Source organism: Anopheles gambiae, chromosome 2, assembly GCF_943734735.2.
Source record: "Anopheles gambiae chromosome 2, idAnoGambNW_F1_1, whole genome shotgun sequence".
In the NCBI taxonomy this organism is placed as follows: Eukaryota; Metazoa; Arthropoda; class Insecta; order Diptera; family Culicidae; genus Anopheles; species Anopheles gambiae.
Genome location: NC_064601.1, coordinates 52,671,297 through 52,693,741, shown reverse-complemented (window position 1 = coordinate 52,693,741; position 22,445 = coordinate 52,671,297). Strand labels below are relative to the sequence as shown.

At 44.1% G+C, this 22,445-nt stretch overlaps 1 protein-coding gene across 2 annotated transcripts in view; it reads right to left on the bottom strand.

Moving 5' to 3' along the window:
• Nucleotides 1-923: 923 nt before the first annotated feature.
• The window catches only part of LOC5667719 (uncharacterized), a 29,006-nt gene continuing 7,484 nt past the window's right edge, over nt 924-22,445 (bottom strand). The window contains exons 1-3 of one of the 2 annotated variants that reach the window (XM_061643101.1): nt 8,933-9,393; nt 7,531-8,745; nt 924-7,445 (exon numbers count right to left, since the gene is read on the bottom strand). In XM_061643101.1, coding sequence (XP_061499085.1) covers nt 3,690-7,445; nt 7,531-8,745; nt 8,933-9,016 — 5,055 coding nt within the window. In that variant the 5' untranslated portion in view covers nt 9,017-9,393 and the 3' untranslated portion in view covers nt 924-3,689. Of the gene's footprint in view, nt 7,446-7,530; nt 8,746-8,932; nt 9,394-22,445 lie in introns of those variants that run through there. The other variant, XM_061643100.1, reaches the window with a different exon arrangement.

Sequence of the window (22,445 nt, the reverse complement as noted above, 5' to 3'; positions counted from 1 at the left end):
CATCGACGGGATTATTTTGATCCAAAAATGGATTTTAATTAGTTCAGATTTGGTTTAGCTTACAATAAGAAATATTTTGTGTGTTTTTTAAGGTATTTCAGTGCAAATAACGAAGATTCTAAGATTGTTTGTGTATTAGGCAAGTCGTCAGAAAGCTTGTTTGGGGAAATGTTTTCACCCATACTGTCAAAAAGCGATGTTCAGACCATCTGGGAAGCAGTGTATAAGTTGACGGCGACAATCTCGAGGAAGTAAAGGAGTTCTGCTATCTCGGGACGGCTGTTACTTCGAACAACAACATCAGCAGCGAAATCCGGAGACGATTTGTACAGGGAATCGGGAAATATTATCGACTTCTCCGACTGCTGAAATCTAGAAGACTTGGAGCCCGCACGAAATGTGAGATATATTGCACATTGATCCGTCCGGTGGTCCTCTATGGACACTAATCCTGGACCATCCGAGCAGAGAATGTAAACACTTTGGGCGTGTTTGAGCGATGATGCATCCTCCGGACCATCTTTGGCGGTGTGTTCGAGCATGGAGCGTGGAGGAGAAGGAAGGAACCACGAGCTTGCTGAGCTGTACGGCGAACCGAGCATCCTGACGGTGGCGAAGGCTGGCAGGATACGATGGCTGGGGCGTGTCATGAGGATGCCGGACTCATGCCCCAGCAAGAAGGTGTACGACAGCGATCCCCAGTTCGGCATAAGGCGCAGTGAATTGAAAACAGAGCCATCTTCCGCATGTTTTAACACATTTAACTCATTTTCTTTCTTGCATCAATCGAACAAACAAGACAATCTTTTTAAATAAATACCCTTTATTTAGTATTTTTCTGGCTCTCATTCAATGTTTGCCTAACTGTGTGATTGGATTTCTCATCCATAATACCGGGCGGGTCTGTTTTTTTATTACTGTTATTCCCCCTTTCGAGGACACTACCTTCCTTCCTAACTGGAACACCGGTGCTTTACCGTTTTTATAGTGCTGTGTTATGGTTAGAAGTATCTATTATCCTTCCACAATCTCATTGCAACACACAATTCAATCGAGCACGAGGAATTCCTTCGTATTGGTGTATTCAATTTCATTTACTACTATTGTTTCTGTCATTTTGCTTTCTCCACAGATGAGGTTTCTATCGCATTGATATATATCTATTTCTATACTGTTATGTTGGTGTGTCTTTGTTCAACAACAAAATCCATCCGTTTCTTATCGAATGTATATTCTGTTTCTGTGTATTATTGCGTTTCAAGTGCCGTGTGTTGAGAGAAGAGGCTTTACCCAACGGTGCCATAGTTTATCAGTGCGCGCGGTTACGAGTTGAGTGAGTTGTTGTTGTTGAGTATACAGGTTCATGTGGCGCCTATACGCGCACCATTGGAGTATGTTTGGGCGAACTACTACTTGAAGTTAATGGAAGAGTGAGTTGTACGTACTATGTCTCATAGTGATTTTGCAAAAGTGGGGTGTAATTTTCCATCTCGGTACTGGTGTGTGTACGTGTGTGTGTGTTTATGCATCTAATAATATAGTTTTGCTATACCTCTTTCCATTAAACTACTACTACTACTACTACTACTACTAATGTTACTAAATGATGCAACCCTCTTTAACTGCTTCACTCTCTATACACGAGGCATGCGCTTTACCACTGTGTGCTTCTGCTCTCCGTGTGTGTATGGAAAATCGGGTCTATCATGTACAAAATTTAAACCTAAAAACAATAAAAAAACAACAAACAATTAGCACAAACACATTCAAATGTTGTTGTGCCGTGGTTGTGTTGTTCGGACTAACACAACTTTCCTTTTCTTTTCTTCAACTGGGGAAATTCTACTAAATCTAAAAAAAGGATTTTTTTTTGTTTCTGGAAGAAAACAGACCTCTTACAGTAAATTTTTAATACCTCAACTACTTCTTCCCCCCCCATTAACCTGTGTTGATAGCCTCATTTTCTAACCATTCCTCATTCAAGTTGTGGTGTGTTTGTGTGAAATACAAAAGGAACATACATTAATTTGTTCGTGGTAGAGCTTTTGCCACTCAGTATTAACGCGACAAATTGAACCAAAAAAAAATAGGCTTACTTTAGTAACAATGGTGGAATTAAAACATTTCTAGCGAAACAATCATGGCGGCTCCTCTCCATCCATCCATGTGCATATAATTAATAACATTTGTTTTGTTCCTGTTCTTGTTCTTGTTCGTTTGCTTTGCGCTTTTATGTTTTACTACTATATACAAGTTTGTTTTAATTCTAAACATGTTTTTTGCTAGTGTTTTCATCCGTTCTCTCGGCATCGAATGGGCGAATTAATTATTCAACAATGTCTTACTGTTTGCTGTTTTTTTTCCAAATTGGAATTATTGTGTCTTTTCATATTTTGTATTGCATAACATAATACATAATAACATATTATATGTAAATTTCATTTACCTTCTCGCAACGCAAACATTCAAATAGTTTGATACTTTTCTATAACCTTCCTTCGGGAGAGCTTTGCTAAATTTAGTACTATTCCTATTCTACGCTTACATAAATACAAAATTAAAAAAAAAAGAAATTAGAACGGTCCTGCAAAACAACCCCCTCGATCGGGTGCTTTCCAGCCAAAGTTCCGGCTTCAGTCTAGTGGGAATTGTTTTGATTCGCTAAAAACCTATACCAATCGCGTCTAAGATGACGCGACGCTATAATTTATGCTAGACCGGGGCCAGACGACGAAAACACAGACGACGGCTCATAAACAGTGGGCCGCCGCACGGGCACGGGTTGTGTTTGGGTTTTGTTTTTTAACCGCAGCATCAAAATCAAACAGGTTTTAGGGGGTCGCGCGAGACACCAATATGCTGAAAGCCTTGAACGGTGCTAGAAATCGATCATGGCTAGCAGCACCCCTTTTCTGTACCTCCTTCCTTTTGCGTGTGTCTAGGCTTCATTAACGCGTGTCTGGGCGGAGCGATGATCGTCTGTTTTCCGTGCCTGTTTGTGGCCCAACGATGCACACCCCGATAAGCGTGCAGAGAGATGGGGGAGCAGAGTACATTTGAATATTATAAGCATACAAACAGCGATATTAACGTCGTCTGCCTATTTTACTTATCATCTCGCTCCGCCATCCCAGAGGCCTTTAACTCCTTCTCTTTTAACTTTAACCGAATGTAAATAGATAAAATAACGTCACAAGTTCCAACATCCAAGCTCATCTCTGTACCTGTTCCTTTTGTTTTCGTCTCTACTATATGTTCTCCTTTCTTTTCAATATACTAAGAAGATCAGCTTCTTCCAAGAAGACGGCACATCCTCACCCTAAACACGTAAGAACTAATTTTGACTGGTTTCGCACAAGGAATGAAAGATAATTTCAGTTATAATTAATTTCAAAATACAACAAATGGCCGAGTTTTTGAAGTAATATTCTAGAACCGAGCTCGATTGTCCCGCTTTCCCTTACCCTTTCCTTCCCACCTTCTTCTTCTGCAATCCAGACGAGGAAACGGAACCTCTTTCCTCCCCTATGTATGCGCGTATACGTGTCGTAGCGTTAACTGTTGTTTTGTTTCAAAACTTGTTAGCGACTGTGCTCTAACTGAAGATTTTTCGAACATTGAAAGTCGCAACCGTTGAAAAAGGAACAAAGTATCGTCTTTACTACCGATCGCCTGATCTAGCGGCACGATCATTGCTCGTCGTCCCCCTCTATCTTTACCTCTGGCGTGATGTCGATCAGGGGAATTTCGTCACCGCTGGCATCGCCGGACAGTTCGCACTCTTCTGCATCGCTGCTGTCCGGCGGCTGTGGTGCGCCATTGTGCCGTCGATGCAACTGCAACTGTCCACCGGCACCATTCAACAGCAGCTGCTGATGGTGCTGTATTTGCTGCTGCAAGCTGGCGGCCGATCGCTGCTGCTGCTGCTGCTGCTGCAGGTGATGCTGGGCGAGCGCATGGACGGCGTACGTGTTGAAGTTTTCCTGGCTGCCAAACACCGAATGGTAGCTAAGATCAAATCCTTCCCCTCCATTTGTACCACGCCCACCACCACCAGCACCAGCCTCAGGATGGTGCTGATCCCAGAGGGAATGGGTTTCTTCATTGCCACGCGCTGCTGCACTGCTGGCTGTGTCATTCGGCGAACCGCTCATCTGCATAGCGTAGTCACTGTAATCGATCCACTCGTTCGTCCCATTGTGGCCACCGTTCATCGATCCGTTTGCGACAAGGGCACCGCCGTGTGGGGTGATGCCACCGATCGCACCGCCATTTAGCATCGACGCACCATTCATACCGCGCGCCATCAGCTCGGCAGCATTGGCAAGCATCCCGTTGGCGAAGATACTGGCGCCGACGCCGGGCCCGACACCGACACCGTACGAAAACGGCACCAGTTCGGACTTTTTCCTGCGACGGCGCCGTCGCGGCTCCCCTTCCGGCCGTATCTCGTGCACATGCTGCCCGCGGAACTGATCGACCGTCCCGTCGGCGTTTAGATAGACGGCCGCATGGCAGCTACGGATCGCGGAACAGCGCCACACCTTGCGCCCATCCTTGCGGACGTAGTGCAGGAAGTAGCGGCAGTTTTGAAACACGAGCACGTCACGATTTTTCCAATTTTTTACGATCTTGTAATCACGTGTTCCACGCAGCTCGTCCCCAGTAGGCGGTGCAGTTATTAATAAGGCTGACTGATCGGGCCGATGCTGTAGCGAACGGGGATGGTATTTATCCGGCCCCATTAGGTAGTCGCTCTGGTCGTGATTGTGCGGCTGCTGATTAGATTGGATCACGACGCCGTTCAGGTCGGTGTAGAGCGAGGCGTGGCACTGGTTTTTCTTTGCATCAAAGTTAAAGCATCGGAAGAACGCACTTTGCTCCGTGGGATGGCGCGATATGAAGCGGAATTGAAACCCATCGTAAAGGATGATTTTGGGCAGCATCGATTCCGGTCCGGCGCCGCCCGACACTCTCGCCCCCCGGTCTGCGATCAGATCGGTGGGCGTTGCGCCTTCTTCCTCCTCATCGTCGGACTTTAGCTCGATCGGTTCCGTCATTAACTGTCCGACCGATTTGGCGTCTAGCGATGGCGCTTCTCCCGCCTCCCAACCGTCCGCGGTGGGATGATTGTGGCTAAAGTCTTCCGGCACCTGTAGCGTCTTGTTGGGCAGCAGCAGCACAGTCGCCCGGCATCCGGACACGGCCGAACAGCGAAACACAATCCGGCCATCCTTTCGCGAGTAGTCCAAATAGAAGCGCCCGCTGCGGTAAAGCACCAGATCACGGCCCTTGGAGTTCTTGGTCAGGATGAAATCCGTCGTGCCCACTTGCTCGGCGGGCATCCGGACCTGGGGCAGCTCGTCGTCAATCTGTCCGCCGGCCACCTCCGGCCACACGGTCGGTATGGGATGGTTGTGCTCGTGGTTCCGCGTACTGACCAGCTCGTACGTGTCCTCCTTCGTGTGGAACGACACCGGGCACTTGGTTTCGAGGCGCATCGCACACCGCCAATAGATGGTGCCTTCGCGTTTGCGAGTCGCGAACCGGAACCGATGGCCCTGGTGCGTGATGTAACGGTGGTACGTTCCACCACCGGTCAGCAGCATCGAATCGCCCGTCCCGTCGGCCCCGTTCCCAAGCGTATAGTCGAGGGAGGAGGACACATCAAGCATGGCTTTCGTGTACTCGCCCCCATCGATCGACGAGTGGCTGATGATCTTCTTCGGTGGCGAGTGGTTGTGATCGACCAGCTTGGCAAAATTGATTGACCCGTCCGGGAAGAGGTGCACCGAGCCGCGGCACAAACGATGCGACGAGCAGCGCCACACCTGGCCGCCGCTCTTCTTTTTGTAGTCCTCGAAGTAACGCCACCCGAGGTAGATCATGATCTCCTTGTTCTTATAGTTCTTGATGATGCGGTACCCGTTTCGCCGCGCTACCTCCGGGTCTTTGCTCAACGGCTCTATTGCGGCCGTGTCACCGTGACCTCCTGACTCAATGCCCCGCTTTCCACCCTCGGTCCCACCGTCCGGCAGCTTGATCGGGCTCGTTATCAAGCTGTCCTTGGTGATGTACTTGTCCATATCCTCCACCGGTGGGTGCGTGTGGATAAAGTTCTTCGCCTCCTGGATCGTACTGTTCGGCAGCAGAAACGCTCCGGCGGGACAGTTTTTAAACATCGTGCACCGGTACGACCGTCGCCCGTTCTTCGACTCGTACTGGAAGTAATACCGATAGCCCTTGTAGATGAGGAACTCTCGCTTCTGGCCACTCTTGACCAGCTTGAAATCGGTCGACCCTTCCGTCGCTTCACCCTTGGCCGGCAGTCGAATCTCGCACAGCATCGCGTTCTCGTGCGGTTCGGACGGATCCGGCGGCTCGTGGTTGTGCGGTTGATCGTTCACGTTCAGAAACTCGAGGTTGCGCTTGGTCTGTATCGACGCCAGACAGTCCTTATCGTGGCGCAGCACGCAGCGCCAGTAGAAGCTGCCCTCGGGCCGTGCATGGCAGTACTTGTACCGGTAGCCCTCGTACACGATAATCTTCTGCGGCCGGCGACGCTTGTCCTCCTCGCCGCCTTCCGCTACACTTCCGCCCGCCGTCCTGTACCGATCAGCAGCGCCCCCGTCCACCGGGAACTCCATGCCGTAGTCCACGTTTTCCTCCTTGCACACCTTGGCGATGCAGCCGTTCGAATGCAGGAACACGGTATCCGTACACGGACGGCCTGCCTCGCCCGACGCCTGCTCCTCGCCACCGACAATGCTCGTGCACCGGTACACCCGCACGCCATCCTTGCGCGTCATAATCAGTCCGTGGGTGTGTCCAGCGTACAACAGCAGCTCCGAACCATCGTCCGCCATTCGCAGCTCGTAGTTTCTGCGCGGATCGTTCTGTTCGGCCATGCTGCCGTTGTTGTTGTGGCTGCTGCTGCTGTTGCTATTGCTGCTATCCAGCCCGTGCATCGAGCGCTCCAGCTCGGTGGAATCGTTGCGGGACGAGTTGGCTGCCGCCGCCGCCATCAGCGCTGCCGCTGCCGCAACACGGCGCTGCGCAAGCTCCACCTGACGTTGGCGCAGGAGTTGCTGCTGCTGCTGCTGGCGCACGAGCCGTTGCTGCTGCATTGCGTGCTGCTGCTGTTGCTGATGCAGCAGCTGGCGCTGCAACTGTTCCGCCTCGACCGGGTCGGGCTGTATCGTTTCGTACTTGCTGTCCGCGTCCGGTTCCGTCGGCGGGTGCGTATGGGACAGCTCGTTCGTGCGGAACAGTCGCCCGGCGTAGCTGCATATCTTTACCGGACAGCCGGTAACGCTGCACGCCCAGTACCACTTGGGCAGCCCGCTGACGGATTTGTTGCGCCGCAGGAACCGATTGTCGTCGAAGATGATGTTGTACGAGTTGAAGCGTGCCTTCACGACCTTGAAATCCGTCGAGCCTCCGTCCTAAAACGAAACGAAATTAAACGATAATGAAAGCGTTCTTACAAGCTGGGACAGCTTTCCACTCCTCCCGGTACCGTCTACATACCCGAGCGAAGTGCGGGTTCGGCGCACCGGCATTGTAGATCAACTCCCGCAGTCCATCGTCCAGAAACTTTTGCACCTTTTTCGTGGGTTCGATCACACCGCCGAGAACGCGCGTTGTCGTGCGGCCATGCGGAGGGTTTGCGAGCGCCAGTGGCACCCGTCCGTCGGCCTGCAGTCGCGCATTGGCCAACCCTTTCAGCCGTTGCCACTGCTGGTACATTGCGTCTCCGGGATGGTACGGCAAAAAGGTGTTACCAACACCACCACTACTACCACCACCTCCACCGGACGCGGCCGCTGCCGCTGCCGCCGCCATCGATAGCATCTCCGTAACGAACCGCTGCGGACGTCCGCGCTTCCCCGTAACATTGGAGTAGTCGGTTATTTTGAGCGTTTTCAGTCCGGACGAACCGGGCTGCGGGGAGAATTCCGTCGTCTTCCAGCCACGCTCGAACAGCTGGGGCGGCTGGTGTTGTCCAGTCGCCAACCCACCAGCACCGCCACCATCACCACTCTCGGCACCATTCGCAACGACAAACTGCTGCCCATCGCCATCGGAACTGACGTCATTGTCTGCATCCTCGCCGATCTCGTCCTCTTCGTCGATTTGTGTCTCCTGGGCAAGGAATTGGTTCGGATTGAAGTACTCTTCCTCATCGTCGTCTTCATCCTCGAGATGCTGCTGCTGCTGATTGCGGTTTTCCTCCTCCCCGTCTCGGTCCGGATCGATAGCTTCCTGCTTAATTTGATACGGTCCCAGGTCAGCTTCCTCACCATCGTTCTCCACCTTTCCCGCACCTTCCCCGTGAGCGTCACCATTGTAGGGCTTCTTTATACTCCCACTGCTGTCATCATCATCGTCATCCGGAAGGCCCCCGGTTCGGTGTCGTTTACGTTCCGTCGATAGCTCGTCGTCCTCCTCCTCGTCCTCCTCATTGCCTAGCTCTCCGCCGTCTCCATTGCGTGACAATCGGCGCCGCTTGCTAGACAGCTCCGGTGCCGCCGCCGCCGCCGTCGACTGGTACGAAAGATCGTTCGCCCCGACGATCCCGTCACCTGAATCGGCCGCCAGCCCGAGCTCAGCGAAGAAACTGACCCGCTTCTTGCGCAGCAAGCGATCGTTCTGCACGCACTGGGCTTTGTACTTGAAGAAGGCCTCAATGCTGAGGATGCAGTTGGCGCATATGTTTGCATCATGATCATCGCGTACGCTTAGCTGCAGTTCCACCATCATGCCGGCGGGGATCATTCGTGTTCGGTCACGTGAGCCAGCAACGGTTGGAGGTTCAACCCGCGAAGAGAGCAACGAGCATGAAATGAAAGAAGAAGAAGAAGAAGAAGAAAACGAGATATTATAAGAAATGTGTCTGTTGTCTCATTCTGCCGCGATTTTATGTTCTCACCACAATTGTGGAATTTTTCAATTCGTTTGCATAGAGATAAAAATGGTTACCAAACACCACGCCACCGAGTAAAACAGTGCACATACACCACACACACACAAACTCCACCAACCGCAGGGTAGCGTCCGGGTGTGCCAACCAAAGAAAAAAAACAGCGGGGCGATAAATTTGGAGTGTTCGCCTTTTACAGATTGTCAATTCAGAATCGAGCTAGGCCTACGACTACTTTCAGCAAGAACATGACGGTGGTGTAGGAAAATGAGACGAAGGCGACGACAACGACAACGATGCGACGATATTGGAAGGTTTTCATTCCCCCCGACCCGAAAGATAAGGGAATCCATCCCGGGCGCTGCCGTTGCCGTTTGGGAGTGAGCGCTTAACTTGCCTTTCGGGGTCGTCTATCAGCGACACTGCCAGTGATGGATGTGGGAACAATAACAATACAAAAGGGACGGGCAAAAAGTGTACCACAATTTTTTTAGGGTTTGTGTGGCTGCGGCTGTGTGTGTGTGTGTGTTTGAGTTTTTGAAAACGACTCGTCACACATTAAAAATTGTGCCCTCGCATGGTGCTGCCGTGATAAGTGTGTTAACCTGTTGGCAATGAGCTGAAGAAGAAGAAGAAGGGATATATGGTTCGAACATATCAAGCCAGTTCTGTCTGGCGGTCGGTCGGACGATTGGTCGGTTGGCTTGCGCGATTGCGTAACGATGAATTCTTTATTTAAATATTGACATATCGATTTTAAATCAAACCTGCCCTTTTCCTGCACACTCGCACTCGCCCTGCCGATACACCTCCGTCTCCGTGGTACTGTGTGTTTGCGTGCTAACCCCCCCTTTGTGAGAGTGCGTAACAAGAATTTAATACATCTCTATCTGTAACTCTCGGAAAACCGCCGCTCGACGGAAAACTGCTGCAACGTGTATCATGTACCATCGTCATCATCGTGTTCGAAAAGGAAACGGTATTACTTCAGAGCATACGCATACACAACAACACACACACACACGGTTGACTAACTTTATGTTTCTTCCTGCTGTGTTGCAAAACCACCCCTCCCCCCACCCCCTGACTCCTCGTACCGCATTTTTATTATTATTATTATTATGTTGCGCTCTAACCAATGCAAATGAATGGAATGAATGCAACCACGGTGTTGGTGGCTGTTGTTGTTGCTGTTGCTGCTACTGTTGTTGTTTCTGTGCAGTTTTGCTGTATTATTTTCCCGTGTGGCTCATCTAATTACACTAATTGTGCAAACGTAAACCGAGCATCGAACGTTCGTTTTACGTTTCACATGTCTTTTTCTGTGTTTTTTCTGTATAGGGCTGCCGAGGAGCAATGTATAGATATCCGTCTTACTGTACTGTATAATACATAAAATGTGCGAAAAAGAGAGTCACATGATGTGGAAGAACGGCACACAGATGAGGAGGTACAATGCAATACAATCTTTTAAATCTGTTTCTTCACAACACCACACACACACACACACCCATCGATCATCGCAGGAAATGGAGGTTTTTGTGTTGAAGCTGGTGGTGTATGTAATAACATTTTTAATCGACCCCAGACAGACAAAGCGCGCATGTGGTTTCCTTTTTTTATCGTTGCTTTATAGAACATATTTGGCATATTGGCGTCCTCTCGTCGACCCCCTTCGTTCGATCGATGTATTGATGTTTTTTTTTCTAAAAATGTTCGTGTATTGTAGTTTATTTTTACAACAAAAAACAAAGGACAAACACACATATACATTTTTCAACGGCCAAACGGTTTTGTACGCTGGCGGTAAGGTGGGAGCAATGGCAAAAATCAATAAAAAGAGCAATATTGTATGCCCATACAGCATTTTGTAATACAGGGTTTTCCAAGACAGTTTCGAATGTAGAAATTGTTATTCACCGCATGCAAAATGCTGTTCCAAATGGATCTGGCATTTCATATCCATCATAATAATTTTTAATTTCTTCAACATGATTTTCAACACGACTCAAGCTGGATTGAGTTTGACAGTTCTATGTTATGTGTTGAAATCATGTGTCACTTGACGCAAGGTCCCCAGGATTCAAACTTTGTTTACATTTATTTAATTTGTTCATATAATTTATCTACCAAATTTTTTCGATTAAATATTCTTTAAAAATATATTTTGGGCTTTGAGAGTTCGTATTTAACATTATAACAATAATTTAAGTGTGTTGTTTCATGTTATTCCGTGAATTTATTCTATAATTCATTGTGATTTCGACATTTTTGAAGATAAAAACTAAGAAATCATTATTTTTTCAATTTTCATATTAATTCCTCATTATCAACGAGTTGCATGGACAATTTAAGTGACATTAGAACTCTTACTCACATGATTTTATATTTCGTGTATAAACAAATCATCAAATCTTTTGTTAATATTTCTCTTTTTTTATAAAATCAATAAACACACAAAAATGCACGTAGTAATAAAGAAATCTGTTCTATTTGCTATGCTTTGTGTGCGGAAACCATTAGTTAACGGTTTTAAAATGACGATCAACTATGGCGACCCCCCCCAAAGGCCCTTATATCCACCACCTGATATTTTTAATCCACCTTGGTTGAAACTGAAATTTCATTTTGAAGCAAATAAATCATTTGACAATTGTTCAAAAACATCTTGGATGCGGTGAATAACAATGTTTACATTCGAAACTCGGCTTGGAAAACCCTGTAACTTAGTATATGCGTTAAGAGGAACGGTAAGCGTTTAATTTGAGAATTAGGCAGGAGGTGTGTGTATGTGTGTGTTGAGGTTGTGTGAGAAATCTCTGTTCGTTTGATAATGCAACCAACAGCAGCCCTGTGGCGCAGTCCATATTAAAGATAGTAACCGTGTACAGTTGCTGTTGATTTACACAACTTTACAAAACTAGTTAATTTGTGCTTAATGCATATATGTGGGAGCTATTCTCGCAGCTCCGATTCACAGGTGTGGTTTGGGATCGTTGATGTTGTATCCATTTTGTATCTGTTTCTGTTCCCGTTGGTGATAATTGGCTTTCTGTTCTAGATTATTTTCGATTGAAGATCAAATCCTGTTCTTTAATTAAGATCTGCTTATGTTGAATATCCCGGTTAGTAACTATTATGGTCTAAAAGGCTGTGATCACAACTCTACCCTTTTATCCAATCCCGTTTGTGGACGTATACTTGAGCCATGTATTTCGGGTTGTGTTTGGGTTTATTTAATTATTTAATTAAGTTAGTTTAAAGATTGTATCCATAAATTAAACAAAAAACGTAAACAAACAAAATCATAGCAATATATTAGTGAATTGGAGATCCAATCCAATGATGAAATTAATAAATAGCTTTCTACTATCTACGCTCGAGTCACGGGGTTTTAACCGTCTCTAATGAAAAAACTGCAAAAACAACCCAATAAAAAAGTGCATTTCTATCTAAATTAGGTTCGGAAGGAGAAGGAGAGAGAGAGAAAGAGCCACTTTTGTAAGATAGTGACGTCAATTCCGAGTTAAATTTGCATAACATATCACATGCCGCATGATACAAGGTCAATAGTATTAAGTTTGAAACATAAATGTGCCATTCCCCGATGGCCTTTTCATTCGTTGCTTTAGCGCATTTGGTGTTTGGTGTGTTTTGGTGTAAGCAAACGTGTTTAAATTTCCGTTGAAATCGTAAATTCCGCCACACGCTGCACCAACACGCTGTATTGTAAAGGAGCGTAAAAGTGTTATGGAACAGATAAACTATACTTGTTGTTTTGTTTTGGGAATTTTTAACTCACTAGCGGTTTCAAGAATGTTTTTTTTCTGTTTCTTTCGTACACACTTTTAAATGTAAGTAATTTTTCATTTTCTTAACCCTTTTCCGAACAGCATGATGTGTTCACTGCTAGGCCGACATATTCCGTGAAGTGAGTTTAAAAGAAATAATAACCGTGTATTATTTTACTACCACAAAACCCCGACCATTGGTGGTCGACGCAATCTTTCTACAGAAACATGCTTTGGCTCGCAGGCATTGCACAACGTCTGGTGGTGGTCTCGGGTATATTTTTCAATTCTCAGGCCATTTGCTTCGATGCCCTGGCGCAGGGTATTCCCACCCCCCCCCCCCCCCCCCCAACACACCCAACATGGAACAAAAAGAAAGATAGTTATTTACCATAACTACACTGAAGAGAGGAATTGAAAACAATTATGATAGAACCCAACTACACACAAAACCAGTCCCGATGGGGGGACACACGGGTTGGTAAAAAGTTGCAGCTTTTCTTGCGCAGTTTTACCATCGTACCCGACCCGGCCAACCAACCAACCAACCTCCGAACGACTCTGACGTCGTTAGCAGCGCATACTACGATTACTGATGCAAAATGCTAAGTCACGTCCAATTGTGGCTACTTGCTGGAAGTTTGCAACCAATCAGGGGTTTTCAAACGAAATGAACAGGATTTAAATTGCCCCAAGGGGTTCATTGTATTGGCATACGATTGGGCATTCTAGAATGTGATGTGTTCTGGTCTAATTCTCTATCGCTTCTAAGCGAGATTCGCCGAGCATTGAGAAGCTCTGTTAAAAGATGTATGTATTCAACGTTGACAAACCCCGATGGGAAAAACAAGAATTCTAGACCAGCAGAGCGAGCTAGCAGCAACTATTAACCTTACACAGCTTCAAGAAGTGACTACAGGCACACACACACACAGCTTGCCCGCTTCCACATCGACCACTATATGGAGATGATGTTGCATTGCGACTGGTATGTTGATTTGCATTTTCTTTCTTTCCCCTTTCCCTGCCCCTGATCCTAATTTCGCTTTTTCCTTTTACTGCTCGTTACTTGCGCTATTTCATGGTGTTATGTTTCTTCGCTCGGTGCGTAGTTTTGTACTTATATTTTGTACAGGCAGTATCACATAAATGTGTGTCTGTGCTGTTTGCGCTTTACTCCTCTGCAAACGTTAAATCCAACACAATCGCATTTTATTACTGTGCTACATTGCCTCTCGTTCTCTCTTACACACAAATCTTCTTTCTCTGTTTTTGCCGACCTCCCCATCACTTCCATGTGCACCATGTGGAATGTCAATTTATTGTATGTTTTTATTGTATTGTTTCCAGTTTTGCATTAAAAAAAACCTTCAACAACAAAAAAAAAACCCTGCCAAACAACTTTACACCAATCACCATTTTAAACCACTTGAATCGCAACAAAAGATACACTGACAAACAAAATCAAATAAAACAAAAAGAACTCCATGACCATACACACACACACACATTTACCCACACTAACACACATAATTAAGACAAAAAAAGGGTTTACAATCGGAATGATTTTATTATAAAAATTTAAGTTCAGCAAAACACAAACGCAATGTTATTGCAAAGATATGTAACTTCCCCGTTACAATCATGTTTGTTGTGCTTCAAAAATAATAACAAACGTCATGGTATTAGCCTGTTGCTTGAAAAGGTCAGTCAAGTAATTATTGAATTCACTTTTGTGTGAAGAGTATCATGTCAAGAAGATGGCATATTTGCATTTGCATCCAGTTCACTGATATTTAAACACATTTTTGACTTCAAATGCTTGATTGTGTGCTTGATTTAACTTTTATTTCTTTAATTACCTACCTACCAGGGTATGTTTAGCTAATTAATAATATGAAACTGCTTGTTGTCAAACATGTTTTTTTTTTCAAATGGTATTTAAAAAATAATATGTTTTAACATATTTAATGTTTAAAAATTAATGTTTAAAATTTTTAAAAATTATGTTTGTACCACCTAGGCAGGTTGAAGATGTTTAATTCGGTTTTGGTTATACATTTTGTGATGATAACATGTCGGACCATTAGTTACATTTGGTATTATTTATTGCCAATTACATTTATGTAAATTAATTTCCGAAATCAATTTTTAAGTAACTACACAAAACCACCTACTATTTGCAAAAAAGCAAAACATTTGACAATCATTTTTTGCAAGTAAAATATCAAACTCCCTAACAAAATGTACGACCTAACCGGGCAGGTTTATAACCATCAAGACAAGAGTGTAGTTTGGGCTTTGTATGATGATGATTATTATTCACCGTTTGACCAGCCAGACAGGGTGAAATATACAGCGAAATAAACTATTTGACAGGTAAGGCCAAAGGGTTGAGGGAGATGCAACATCCGCTTTCGTTAATCATTCAAAAAGAGTTTCTTTTTAAGCGGAGCAGTCACAAATTGATAGAAATAATGAAAATTATTGAAAATTAACGAAATGCTTGATTTTGAAGTTATTTGAAGTAATGCTCAAGCCCAATCAAATGGTTCATTTCGCTGTATATTTGACATAATGGCTAAAGACGATAATGCTTAGTAGGGAGTCACCGCACGCAAATTTCAAAAATACGCAGATCCTTACTTTAAAACGATGATTTTCAACCTTTTACAACTGTTCTGACATTACAGCTGCAGAAAATTCCGATTGATTATTCAGAGGACACAATCAATTTGCCGTTCGAATAGCTTATGTTGGAAAGCACGAGAGTTTTTCCAATACATTTTCCAAAAATTCTCAATTTCATATCATTGTTTTTCAATTTGCAGGATAATACAAATTTAATCATGACGCATTATATTTCACAAGAACAACAAAAATCATCAAAAAAAAAAACATCGAAATTCCCTCCAGAATGGAAATTTCCCCTTCGGTAGCTAACTGCTGAAGTATACCATTTTTGAAAAAGGATTTCCCCGCGTTCAAGGGGCAATCCATTTCAAAGTTCCGGGACGATCCAGACACGTACCTTCAGCGCCCTGGCTCCGTACTGAAAATATCAAACGGGTTTGTCTCGAATTTCAGACCTTGTTTTCAGAGTAGGGAGACATAAGTTTTGCAAACGTTCTTTGCGTTGTTTTTAACACCTTTTGTAGCCGTATTTCCTTCATCTTACAGCTAAAAAAGCACTACGATGCAAGGCTTTTGTAGTTTTAGTTTTGTGCTTTAGAGTCTGATTTGCTGAACAGCCAACTTTACATTTTCCAAATATTTATTAAAACAAACTGCCACTACTAATGGCTATAGGACATTAATCGGATACGCAGGGAGACAAATTGATTTTGTTAATCATCCAAAATTACCCAATAAAGTAATTAAAAGTAAAAAAAAAAAAAGTATAATATCTTAAGACCCTCAAAAAATCATCTATTTTACCAGCGGTCGCCAAAGTATACCACCCCCATGAAAAATTAAATGCAAAATATTGAAGTTATTGTGAATATCAGAAGTGATATTTTGTTTTATTTTTGTGAGAAAATACCTCGAAATATTACAAAAAAATTAAAACAATTGTTTTGTCCCTCGAGCAAAAACATCGTAAAAATGTCATATAATCATTGAAGCATCCTAAAAACAGTTCATTTATGATCCTGGTAAGGCATCCGAAATTAAAAAAAATAATAATAGCTATAATAAAATATTTCATCCAATTTCATCGCAAGTCGACCAATTTCGAACAGAAAAGTCGGGAAGTGTAGCACAAAAGAAAGAAGGTAAATATAATTTAGCAAAAACAAAAAGCTAAGATCACCATCATCCTGGCAACATGCCCCGTCGCTGTAGTAGGAGTACGAGATGACGGAGGAAAAGTCAAATGGAAAATAACCCCCCAAACCAGAACCACTGGATCCTCAGCACAGCACAGTCAATGTCTCGAATTTCCGTGCATAATAAAAATGAGCAATATTTCATCATTTCTCATACGCCGAAGAATTGCGTGCGAAATGGATGCGGCGGCGCTCGCGCGTGGAAATGGACGAGGAAATTCGATGCGGCATCTGAGGCCCGGCCCGGAGTTCGGAACGGGTGGCGAAGGCGCCCCCCGCCGCCCATGAGAGATGTCCTTCTACCCAACTCCCTCCGACCCCTTCCTGTCGTCTTCCCCATTTTTTTCTGTCGAGTTAGTCGCTTGTGTGCTCCTGGGTTTCTGTGCCATCACATTATTATGATTCGTTTTTCGTTTGCAACACAGAGAGGAGCTTGTTGTTTTTCCACGTGGCCTCGATTTTCATGTTGTGTAGTAGTTTGTTGTTTCGTCTTGTTTTTTTGCTCCTTCTTTCTGTGCGCTATCTGTATTTAACCTTTTTTTAAGTGTGTGTGTGTGTGTGTGTGTGTGTGTTTTTGTCGCTTTCGAAAACCGTATTCTACCGTTCGGTTTTTCCGTGCTACCTACTAAAACACTACAAACATACAACAAATGGCGAAACAACGCAGCACTTCTTGCCAAACGCAAAGCCAACAACAGCAGCAAAGCAGCAGCAGCAAGCAAGTAAAACAACATTCAACAACGAAAAAACATTAAAATATTCCTCCCCAACCGCCCAACGCAACCACCCCCTCCTCCCTCCCCCCTTTCCCCATCATTGCATCAATATACACGCACACACAAACAGACCAGCATTGGCTTATTATGATTTCCATGTTTTTTAAAAAGCTTCTTTCCGGCTTCGTTTTGCTATCTGTTTTGCCATCGAAAGAGAGTGAGCGAGCGAGCGAACGTCGACCCGGTGGCGTCGCGAGTTCATGCTTTCGATGAACGCGCGGTGGCCGCGCGTGGTGGGCCTTGGGCCGGTTAGGCGGTTAGGCTCCCGCCGGTTCATCATCATCGTTCCCGGTTGATCCGAGAGATCGATCCAGGGACAACAGCCGAGAGGTGGGAAGTTGTCTGTCGTTCGTGTGCCGTGGTTGTGGGGGGAGGCGGAAGGGTGGTACACCTTTTTGTTGGTGTGCGCTTGATAGTCTGTTTTATGATTATTATTACCATTAGTCCGTACCATTATTGCTGCTATTCTCGATGCTTTCGATATTCATTCGTGCTAAAAGTTGAGGTTGATTCAAGAGAAGAAATAAACCAAACTCGCCAACCAGCCAGCCAGCCAGAACGAACATCCGACATCCGACCGAGTTCTTGTGCGAATGTTATTCTGAATCGATTGATTGAACACGCCAACCAGGCCGTTTGCGTTTGTGTTTGTAGATTCGTTCGATTGGATTGGAAAATTGTGAGCTCAGAGTTTATTTCATTTCATCTCGTGTTCTTCCTGCATTTTTCATAGTTTGATCCGCACCCGCGGCCGCCACCCTTCCCACGCCTATCCCGCTCAAATGGCCACGCGATTGTGTGTTACAGGGTTTGGCGGGGATTTCTATGGATAGTTCCCGACTTTATTTATAGACTGTTTACCTAAAATATTTATTTTCATCGTTTGTTAACAAAAAATGTTGGACTGTTGCCATTATATCGTGGGATAAATTTAAAAAAAAATGTGTGGAAAACGATAAAAAATCGCAAGACAAGTTCAATAAATTTTGGAAACTAGCCAATAACGAGTGCGTTGATTTCAAAAATATTCCTAGAAACATCCAAACATTTTTGGAAAACAACCAAAAAACCTTGGAAAACCCTGCGTAATGGGGCTTGCAGTCACGCAGGCAGGCAGCCGGGTGTAGGGGTGTGTGGGATGGATGGATGCGACATAAATCGGATCAACCTCCAGCCGCCGCTGTCCAGCACTCTCTCTCTCTCTGGACGGGCAGATTATGTAATTGTGCAACACTGACATATGCCTGCCTTAAGCACCCCCCACACCTTTGGCCTCCCTTCCTGCTGTCCGTCCCTGTGTCTGCAGAATTCATGAATTGGAAAATGTGAATCGAAAGAACCACACCAGCCAATAGAGTGTATATGCATGTAAGTATGTATGTTTGCAACACACCATTAAAATAAAACTTTTCACAATCCACTTTTTTAAGCCGCTACCTACACACACACAGCAGGGACGACTATAATAATGGACATAAAAAAAAGACGAAAGACTGTTAAAGCCCCGCATACAACAATTATGATATTGATCATACGCTGCTGATGTTGCTGGGTGTTGTTGTTGATGATTTTACTCGAGAGGACAGACACATACCCGCCCGCCCGCAGAAGGAGATGGGAGATAAAACTGGTGAGAAAATCAATCCTGATTCTCACTCCTCATCTCACTCGCCCTTCAGTATCTCTCTTTCTCTCGCTCTCTATCTCGCTATTTATCTCCCTTTTTGCTGTCCCCTTCAGCTCCATCCCACCTCTCTACAGAGCTCGCTGCATTGCTCCAACGCAAAAGTACGTGAGATGTGTGTGTTTGTGTGTGTGTGCATGGAATACACAATTAATGAAACGAGATGAGAAACTCAAAAGTGCAGAAGGAGAGGGAAAATTGTTTAAATGAAACAGCTCGCCAAGTACGGAAAGAAATTGACGAGAAGTTGTCTACATGAGTGGCTTGTCACAGGGGGTGGAAGAAGGGAGGAATGAAGGAAGAGCGAGGGAGGATTGGGGGTGGTGTGCGGATGAAGGCAATGAAACTTTAGAAGTACCATTTATCGACCCAGCGCAGCAGTACAATAACAGCAACAATAACAGTAATAGTATGTAGCGGCAAAACAGTACAATTGTGTGGTTATGTGGTGGTGGTGATGATGGTCATGGTGGTGGTAGTAGAAGTTTAGTTATTGCACTTGGGGTAGAGGCAAATGAGGACGCAAATTCCGCTACAGAAATAATGTACGTACGTACGTAAAACTACACCAACCGTAGTGATGTTAGTAATAAAACTCAACTAGACAAAAATGAGCACACACAACCCCATTGGCACATGAGTGCAGGGGTAGGGGGCGAGGTAGAAAAGAGGGAGGCGGCTGACTGCTTGCACGCAAACACACACCAGAACACAGATAGCGCTGCTAGGCGTAGTAGTCGTACACTAGACGAGACGCGCGCGTCGTTCGTATCTAAAGATTGCACATGGCAGGACAGAGAGAGAGAGGGGAGGAGAGCGGGAAACATTAGAAGAGTGGTGTAAGATGATGGAGCAGCACCGCGGTGCACGTTTGGATCAAATCAAATACAATCGCGCAGCCTCTAAAACCCTCCGTTCGAGTGAGTGAGAGAGAGAGAGAGAGTGAGCCGAGCGATAGAGTGAGCAATTGGAGGGAACAAAAAAAATATACAAAAATGGAATTTGAAACTACACACAACAGTTCGTAACAACCGAGCAGAAAAATATAACGAGCCAATCAATTCAATCAATTCAATGGTGTGCACGCGGTTGTAATAAAAAAAACACAACAGCAACCGCCACAGCAAATACACCAATACGCTGAGAGAGGAAACACAATAAGATTAAACCTATGTGTTGGGAAGATGGGAGTGGAGGGACATATTGGGGGACGGGAGACAGGAGGACACAACACGCAGGATAAGGAAGGCGTAGAATATTCTCTCAAATGTTCAAATGGCTGTGTACAAAAAAAAACAACAACAGCCAGATCGAAAGATGAAATGGAGCCGTAAAGGAGAGGAAATGAATCCGTAAACGAAGATACCAGAAGAAATAGAGCCTGAAAACGGTGCTTGGTGTTATTATGCATCATAAAAAGATCACTAGCGTGCATACACATTCGGGCCATATACACTCACACACACACACACACACACACACACACACACACACACACACACACACACATACTCGCACGATCTATGCTAATGGGGAGTGGCGTGGCAGGGTGGAGGCAAGGGGGTTGGGTGGAGCATATAGTAGGTTGTTAGTTTGCACAATGAAACAAATCAAAAGCCGCTGCACAATCGTTGGATACACAACCGTCCAACCTAACGCTGGATGTGGTATTTTAAATGTTTTATTGAGTTAGTGTTTTATACACTTTCTGATATATTTTGCGTTATTTATCTTACTATGTTTAAAAATGTAGAGTTGCAAACAATTGATTTTTTCATAAGTCAGAAGTGGCTAGGGATTTTTATTTATTTATGGAAGAACGGTGACAGACTGAGAAATATGTGCCAGCAAATTTAAAACTAATATACCGACTAATTAGAAAATGCAATAACAAGGACCAAAATCCAATGACTAATAATTACATAAAACTTAGGCATGATAGGCCTTTGTTTTTTTTTGTTAGGTGTTCATTTGGTCATTGAAAATAGTGTTTCCCATGGGTATTTTGAACTCTTACAACGATTTATTAATGATTTGTTTCAAACAGTGGCTGATTCTAAAATAAGCGAGAAACGATGAATAAATTGGTGAACGAATCCTGTAACTGTCTGGAAGCAAGCCGAAATATTATAATCTTTGAGGAAAAATGATCCATTTATTTTGTACCTGTCCGTCATTTTGTCGTAAAATGAAATTATAATCCTCGCAATGGACCGGCTTACAGTATCTTATTTCAAAATCTTATAGATTTTTTGTCGTTATTGTTCCAAACCATTATTGACCAAACGTTTGAGGGTACCACCACAAACCCGTTTTTGTTTTAATAGCACCCCGACTAAAGGGCTGTAAAAAAAATTTAGCTTCTGTGGGGTTTCAAATTTTTGTTTCACATGCTTTGCTTGTTAAACGAATAAAGTCATTGCCCTTTTTCGAGTTTTTGTGAACAAATCTTACACAAAATATGTAGGCAGCCTATATACCCAGACAGGATACACAGAGTGTGAACTCGAATATTCTTATACTTCATCGAATAAAAAATACTTCATTTCAATTCGTTCATCAAACGAATCAATTTGTTATTTGACAAACAAATTGCGGGTGAAGTTAAATTTTATTTATTTAAAATATCAGTTGCTAGGGTAAATGTACCAGTATTGAGCAGGTTAGTGCAGCAGTTTCACAAAAACTGCTTGTACACTTACAATTTTTATTACTTTTCATGAAAATGACGTTATTTTGGACGATTAACTATCGAATTATGTTGTGCTATTTTTTATTTGCCGTTTCAAATGCATTTTCTAGCGATATTCATGAAAATGCAAACACTGTTTTTGTTCCTATTTTCGGCAGTTTGCTCCTATTTTCGGCAGGCTGTGCTCCTATTTTCGGCAACGCGAATACGGATCGGTAAATGTTTTAATTAATGCCAATAGGTAGACAAAAATGTTTAAAACAGTTTTACACTCTCTTTTTCCTAAGATTGGTGTTGAAAAGTACTTAAATTATTAATTTTATGTTGCCCAATTTGGGCATTTTGCTGGCAATTTTTACAGTCACTTTGATTTAAGTTACAATCAAAGCAGGCATTGGAGAAATGAGCCTACCTGACGGCTATAGAGTACGGCTCCGACTGGCTTACAAATTATTATTTTTATCTTAAGTTATTGGATAATTTATAGTGAAATTGGTGATGTTTGAAGCAAGAAATGTGGTTTTATGTGTCGACATACGCATTACAGTTTTCTGACCAAGTTATAAATGAATATTCAACGAATTCAAAAGTGAGTTTTTTTCATGTTTCGACAGGAGCCCAAAGCATTGATCTTTCAAAAATCAACATTTACCGTGTACCAATTTTCGGCAGCATTTAAAGTGAATAAGTACTTGTTTTTGGTGATTTTAAAATTCCAAGCGGGTTAGAATAAATTCTGCAACCATATA